At 66.2% G+C, this 6,899-nt stretch overlaps 1 protein-coding gene across 1 annotated transcript in view; it reads right to left on the reverse strand.

Moving 5' to 3' along the window:
* HELZ2 (helicase with zinc finger 2, transcriptional coactivator) overlaps positions 1–6,899 on the reverse strand; it is a 44,554-nt gene that overhangs the window by 30,128 nt on the left and 7,527 nt on the right. The window contains exons 10-21 of the mRNA XM_011992436.1: positions 3,948–6,898; positions 3,715–3,809; positions 3,498–3,629; positions 3,239–3,400; positions 3,017–3,161; positions 2,766–2,882; positions 2,498–2,690; positions 2,210–2,344; positions 1,886–2,104; positions 1,635–1,791; positions 1,392–1,559; positions 10–723 (exon numbers count right to left, since the gene is read on the reverse strand). Coding sequence (XP_011847826.1) covers positions 599–723; positions 1,392–1,559; positions 1,635–1,791; positions 1,886–2,104; positions 2,210–2,344; positions 2,498–2,690; positions 2,766–2,882; positions 3,017–3,161; positions 3,239–3,400; positions 3,498–3,629; positions 3,715–3,809; positions 3,948–6,898 — 4,599 coding nt within the window. The 3' untranslated portion in view covers positions 10–598. The remainder of the gene's footprint in view (positions 1–9; positions 724–1,391; positions 1,560–1,634; positions 1,792–1,885; positions 2,105–2,209; positions 2,345–2,497; positions 2,691–2,765; positions 2,883–3,016; positions 3,162–3,238; positions 3,401–3,497; positions 3,630–3,714; positions 3,810–3,947; position 6,899) is intronic.

Raw genomic sequence — 6,899 nt, forward strand, 5'->3', positions numbered from 1 at the left:
TGCCTCAGCCTCCCAAGTAGCTGGGATTACAGGTGCACGCCACCACGCCCAGCTAATTTTGTATTTTTAGTGGAGACAGGGTTTCACCATGTTGGCCAGGCTGGTCTCGAACTCCTGACCTCAGGTTATCCCCCCGCCTTGGCTTCCCAAAGTGCTGGATTACGGGCATGAGCTAACACGCCCGGCAGGATGCTGGCTTTGAGTTCATTTAAATACAGAATAAACCTGAACTCCACAGACGCCATCCAGAGTGATCACAGGTGGCATCAAAAGGTCAAAGGGCAGCCTCCATAGGGTTTCCTTCCTGGTTCTGAGACTTCCCAGGGACAGCAGAACTACCGTGCACTGGTCCCAGAGAAGCCCCTTTTGGCCACCCTGAGAGGTGTCTTTGTCCCCAGATGCCCAGGAGAAGCAGGGGTGTGGGGACCGGCCCTCGCCGTTCCTCCTCCTCCAAGTCTGCCCACTTCCCGCCCCAGGGAGAGCCCGAGGCCAGGAGGCAGGCTGGCCCAGGCAGGCTGATGGTGGAGGGCGATGGGGAGGTTGGGGGGCCCTGGACTTGCCCTCCCAGTCCTGGCAGCTTGCGGGTGGGGAGGGCTCTTCAGGAAGGCATAGTTGGCCTCCTGCAGACGCGCACCTGGCCGGCAGGCACGAGGCTCTGCTGAGCCTCACAGAAGTCCAGGAGGCTACGCCAGAGGGGGCAGCAGCGCAGGAGAAGGTGGTCTCCTATGAGGGTGGGAGTCAGGCGGAAGTCAGTCAGGGTCAGGTGAGAGAGGTCAGGGTCAGGTGGGAGGGATCAGGGTCAGGCGGGAGTCAGTCAGGGTCAGGTGGGAGGGGTCAGGGTCAGGCGGGAGGAGGCAGGGTCAGGCGGGAGTCAGGGTCAGGTGAGAGAAGTCAGGGTCAGGCGGGAGGCGGGAGGGGTCAGGGTCAGGCGGGAGAGGTCAGGGTCAGGTGGGAGGGGTCAGGGTCAGGTGGGAGGGGTCAGGGTCAGGCGGGAGGAGGCAGGGTCAGGCGGGAGTCAGGGTCAGGTGAGAGAAGTCAGGGTCAGGCGGGAGGGGTCAGGGTCAGGCGGGAGAGGTCAGGGTCAGGTGGGAGGGGTCAGGGTCAGGCGGGAGGAGGCAGGGTCAGGCGGGAGTCAGGGTCAGGTGAGAGAGGTCAGGGTCAGGTGGGAGGGATCAGGGTCAGGCGGGAGTCAGTCAGGGTCAGGTGAGAGAGGTCAGGGTCAGGCGGGAGGGGTCAGGGTCAGGCGGGAGGGGTCAGGGTCAGGCGGGAGGGGTCAGGGTCAGGTGGGAGGAGTCAGGGTCAGGCAGGAGTCAGGCGGAGTTGGGCGGCTCTCCAGCCCAGCCCTGGCCCCACCTGTGTTCCCACCAGGAAGAGCCCAGCCCTGCCCTCACCGATCAGGCAGAGCCCCTCCTGGGCCCGCGTGACAGCCACGTTCACTTGGTTGGGGTCCACAACGAAGCCCAGAAACTTCTTGAGCCAGCTCTTGGTGGGCCGCTGGTCCAGGTCGCTCTTGGCACAGGTGCGGACGGTGCTCACCAGCACATAGCGCCACTCGCTCCCTGCGAGATGGAAGGTGAGGCCCTGCGGCCACTTCGCCCACCCTCCAGGCCCCACCCATGAGCCCCCAGCCTCACCCTGGCTCTTGGTGATGGAGGACACGGCCACCCCAGTGATGCCCTCTCGCCGAAGGGCCTTGCTGATCTCAGAGGCCTGCGCGTTGTAGGGCGTGAGGACGGCGACGTCCTGGGGCTCTATGGTCCTCCCCAGGGTCAGCTGCTTGGTGATACGGACCTGAGGGGCCGAGGGGGCAGGTGGAGAGGACCCTGGTGCCTCCCCTGCCCTCCTCCAGGAGGCCCTCCCTGACCTCCAGGCACCAGACACTCACCACCTCAGCCACCTCCTCCAGGTTGGCCTTGGAGTTCTCATTCCCTTCATCCGTGGACACCAGCAGGCTCCGCTCGTGGCCCTGCACGTGGCCAAAGATGACAGGGCAGCTCTCCTTGCCAGCGTGGCCCAGGACACTGGGCGGCCTCTTCAGGCCCTGCCACGTCTTCAGCCTGCTCTTGTAGAATGCCATTGAGGGGAAGGCACAGATGCCCTCGTGCTGCAGGCAAGGATGTGCACTGGTCAGAGGTGCCGGAGCTGCTACCTGGGGCTGTGGCCCCCCAGGGGCTGCAGGTGGGCTGGGGGCTGAGCGGCGCGGGCTCACCATGCGGTACTGAGTGTCCAGCATGTGTGCGTCCTCGTGGTACCGCTCGAACAGAGACCGGTCCAGACCCAGGTTTTGCAGCCACTCGTTCTTGACCACAGGCCGCAGCTGCTTGTGGTCTCCAAGAAGAACCACCTAGAGGAACAGGCAGGCCTGGCCCTGACACTGCTAGACCCAGAAGGACCCCAGCCCCACACAACGCCCACGTCTGCACACACAGGGTGCCTCAGGTGCGAGACTGTGCCAGGGATGCCTGCCCGTGCTACCCACACACCCTGCCCCACCAACCTTCTCGGCCTGTGGGAACCGCACCAGGGGGATGAGGGTTTCAGGTTCTGTGGCCATGCCTGCCTCATCAACAAGGATCTGCCTCACATCCAGGGTTTTGAGGCTGGCGGAGGCTGCACAGGAGCAGGTGCAGAGGATGACCTCGTGCCGGTCCAGCTCGAACTTCCGAGCCTCCCACAAGACCTTCTTGTACCTGACAGGGACACTGCCTGTCACCCCAGGGCCCCCACGCTGCAGGCAGCTCCACCCCCGGGCCCCTGCCACTTACAAGACCAGGTCCTCCCTGGAGAAAAGCTCCCCGCTCTGCAGCCGGGTGTCAAAGGCCTTGATTTCCGACGAGTACGGGTTGGGGGCCTGCCGGATCCGATGGTGCAGGGTGATGCTCCTGGCGGGCAGAACACAGTGAGCCCTGTCCACGCAGGCCCATCCCGGGGGCAGAGTTCAGTGAGACCCACCTACACAGGGCTGGCGGGACAGCTCAGCCCTACCCGGCCCAAGCCCCAAAGACAGCGGGCACACCTGAGGCTCTGGTTCGGCCTCCCCTCCCGGGGGTTCCTCCTGAGCAGCTTCCTGCTGCCCAGGCGCGGCACTGGGAACTCGCTGGCCTCGGCCTGCTCGCTGTACACCCGGAGGGGCTTCAGGTCCATCCTTCTCAGGAGCAGTTCTGAGGGCAGTGGGGGGACGTGAGTCTAGCCCCACGTACCAGCACCCCAGAGACCCCCACCGCCGACCCCGGCACACCTGCCAGGACATCCACCGACTTGTTGGAGGGGCCACAGTACAAGATGCAGGGACCCCCCAGCTGCGTCTCCCCATGGGGGGAGCCTCCGGGCTGCACCTGCTCCTGGTTTGATTTATGAAACCAGAATATGATGTGGAGGCCCACGATCGTCTTCCCTGTACCTGCAGCCGGAGAACAGGAGATTGTAGCCCACCCCCAGGGTCCCTGTGGCCCAAGGCAGCCCAAGGCAGCCCGCAGCTCCCCCTGCGTGGGCCCTACCTGGCGGGCCCTGGATGACTGTGAGAGGCTTCTCCAGAGCCTCCCTGACCGCCCTGTTCTGGCTGGGGTTCAGCTTGTGGCGGCCTCCGGGGATGTCATAGGTCTGCCGCTCCAGGAACCTGCTGGGGATCACTGAGAGCCGGGCAGCCTCCCTGAGCACTCACGCAGGGTGGGGTTGGGGGTGAGAGGGGAAGCTGGAGGGGTGGGGCAGACCTACCTCTGCAGAGGGGCTGCGGGACAGGCCGGCCCAGTGCGATGCTGGTGACCAGCGGGGACGCCTCCTCTAGCCCACGCACGGCTTCCTCCTTGCGGCTGGGGGTGAAGGCAGACACTGGAAAACCAACAGGACTCCCAGGAAAGGGACTGCTGCCCCACGAGGTACCCCCCTCCCAGAAGGGAGGAGCCATGGGTGGTCCCCCAGCCCAGCCTCCGTTGGTGGAAGCCACTCACAGATCAGGAAGCTGCTTGGGCAGCAGCTCAACGGTGAACAGGGTGCCTGGCCTCAGCACCTCTTCTGGAACCTTCTCCATGCCCATGTGGTGGATGAAGAGGTGTACCAGTCTGGGAGCCTCCTGCCGGTCTGCCCGGCGCTCCTGGTCACAGTCCTCCGTCTGCCCGTGGGCCACCCAGGTGTATGTGCCGGGGTCGACACTCAGGCCAGGGCCGAGGCTGCTGGGCCCGGGGCGTGGGCTGGCCGTGGGAGCCGGCAGCCCCTCGAGCCGGATGCAGAGGTAGCAGCAACTGAGGTTGATGTCGACACAGTTCTCCTCGAGGAAGGCGGCCTCCAGGCGGAAGGCGCCCTGCAGCTGCCCCTGCGGCATCCGTGACACATCCCAGGAAACACTCAGGTGCTGAAGTGTGACAGCGTCGTTCTCAGCAACTGCACCAGTGGCCGACTCCAGAGCGCAGAATGGCTCCCACACACAGGCGTACTCATCCACGTCGCGATAGCGGTCCCGCGGGGCCTGGTACACGTGGCCCAGGAAGCAGTCTCCGGGCCGCTCCACGTGCTCCAGGCAGAGGCTGAAGCCAGGTGCCACAGTCCAGAGCTGAGGGCTTGGTACCAGGAAGCCGTGCTGCAGGCTGGCGCCGAGCTGCACCTGCAGGGTGTCCCCACTGCCCAGCTCCCGGGCCACCTCCAGGAAATGGCCACAGCGGCTCCGCTGCACCTGCACCAGCCCCCGCCGTGGGGACGCCTCACCCTTCTCCTGGATGAGAGCAGCCGCCTCCGGCCAGCGCTGCAGCTCCACCAGCGCCAGCAGCTGCTTCCACAGAGCCGTCTCCACGGCCCAGGTGTGTGGGTCCAGCACAGTGCCAGGCAGTGGCAAGGGCGGGCCGGATCCCTGCACTGAGTAGACACGGCGCCGCCACAGGAGCTGCATGCCCGGCCGGCCTGCCAGGGCGCGGGGGTGCTCGGCCAGCTGCAGGGAGCTGTAGGGAACGGGGCAGGGGTCGGGCAGCGTCTCCCGGTTGCTGGGGAATTGCAGCCGGAAGCAGCGGGAGCCTGCCTCCACATCCACCACGAAGCCCAGCTTGTCCAGAGGCTGAGCCTTGAGCTGCACGGCCAGGTGCAGGCTCTGCGCCCGCCGCTGATAGCTCTGGGCAAGTGCATGCTGGAGGCTGAAGCCCTGGCAGAGCCCATCAATGTCCCTGGCAGAGTAGGCGGAGCCCCCATGGCCCAGTGCCAGCAGGATCTGCCGCTGCAACACCACGTCCAGGTACCTGCGGATGGGCGAGGTGGCCCATGTGTACCATTCCACCTGCAGCGAGTAGTGACCACCCTGCTGCTGGTGGCCCCAGGTGCAGCGGCCGAACGCCGAGCGCTCCAAGGCCTTGCGGAGGTCACGGCCTGCAGGAGCCAGGAACGGGTGCATGTCGTCCGTGGTGACTAAATCCACCATCTGCTCGTAGTCCTGAGTGCGGGCGGCAAACTGGACCTGCTTCCAGAGGGAGGCCAGGAGGTGCAGCTGTGTGTCGGGGGCGCTGCCCCCACCGCCACGCAGGTGGTGGCTGAGGTGCAGTGACAGGGGCACCCGCTCCCCATGCTTCTCACACAGGGCCTTGAGCTGCTGGCTGTGGGGTGCTGGCTGCCACCGCAGAGGCGTGACCGTCCGCGTGCGTTCGCTGCCCACCAGGAACTCTGCCACAAGCCTGTTAAACTGAACCATGTACTCCTTCACCATGATGTGGGCCGCGCGGAAGCCCAGGGTGCTGTCCTCGTCCGGCTGCTCGTAGAAGCAGTCAGACTGCAGGCGGTGCCGGCGCAGCAGCCGAGAGAAGTAGCACGCGGCCACGACGCAGGCGTCCACAGAGTCCAGGTGGGCTGGCAGCTCACGGCCGGCACCCGGGTGCTGCCTGATCACCTGCTCTGCCTCCTCGTAGGACAGCTGGCGGTCAGAGCGGACCACGGAGGGTGCAAAGTGCAGGCTCTTCAGCTGGCCACTGGCTTTCTCCATGGTGAGGAACAGGGAGATGGCCAGGCGGTCCCGGCCCGGCAGGAGGCTGAGGATGTCCTGGCAGAGGCTGGCAGGCAGCATGGGCACTGGTTCCCTGCCAGGGGCATAGAACGCAGCACCCTGCCTTCGGGCCTCCACGTCCAGCACCCCGTCCCTGGGCACGAAGCTGGCAACATCAGTGATGTGCACAGCCACCTCGCACCGGGGACCCAGGTCTCGGACACTGAGGGCATCATCGAGGTTGCAGGCGCCCTGGGGGTCCACAGTGAAGGTCAGGAAGGCGCGGCAGTCCTCTCGGCGGCCGGCAACCCGGCCAAGCTCCGACTGGTATTTCTGCAGTGCCTTGGTGATGGCAGCCAAGTCCGACGGGGGCACCCTCAAGCTGTACTCCAGGCCAAGGATGCGGAGGCCCTGCTCCCAGGTGCTGGCCTCAGGCAGCACCTCCCGGACGATGCCCAGCGGGTAGTAGAAGCCCGGCCGCCACAGGACAATGTGGACCCAGAAGAGCCGGCTGTGCCGCGCCTCCGCCGTGAGCCTCTCAAGCCCCACACGCTGCAGCCGGCCCTTCCGGAGGCCGTAGACGGGGACCCGCGACGGGTCCTTCAGCTCGGCCACAAAGATCTTGGTCACGGAGCCATTGATGGGGACCATGATGCGCGGGTCCCACCTGTCCATGCGGCACACGAACGCCAGCTCCTGCCGCCGCCTCTTCAGCACGCCCAGCACGCGGCCCCGAAGCCGCCCCTCGGGGGCCCTGTCTCCCGAAAGGAGCTGCACCAGCACCTCATCCCCGGTGAAGGCCATCCCACAGTCCAGGCGGCCCCTGACCTGGATGGGGCCCGAGGAGGCGTCGTCCAGCGGGATGGCGGACGCCCGCTCAAAGGTCTCCTGCACGAAGGTGCAGGGACGGTACCGCTCCGGCTCCGCACGCAGCAGCCTCCGCAGC

This window comes from Mandrillus leucophaeus, unplaced genomic scaffold (assembly GCF_000951045.1).
Source record: "Mandrillus leucophaeus isolate KB7577 unplaced genomic scaffold, Mleu.le_1.0 Scaffold41, whole genome shotgun sequence".
Taxonomy (NCBI): domain Eukaryota; kingdom Metazoa; phylum Chordata; class Mammalia; order Primates; family Cercopithecidae; genus Mandrillus; species Mandrillus leucophaeus.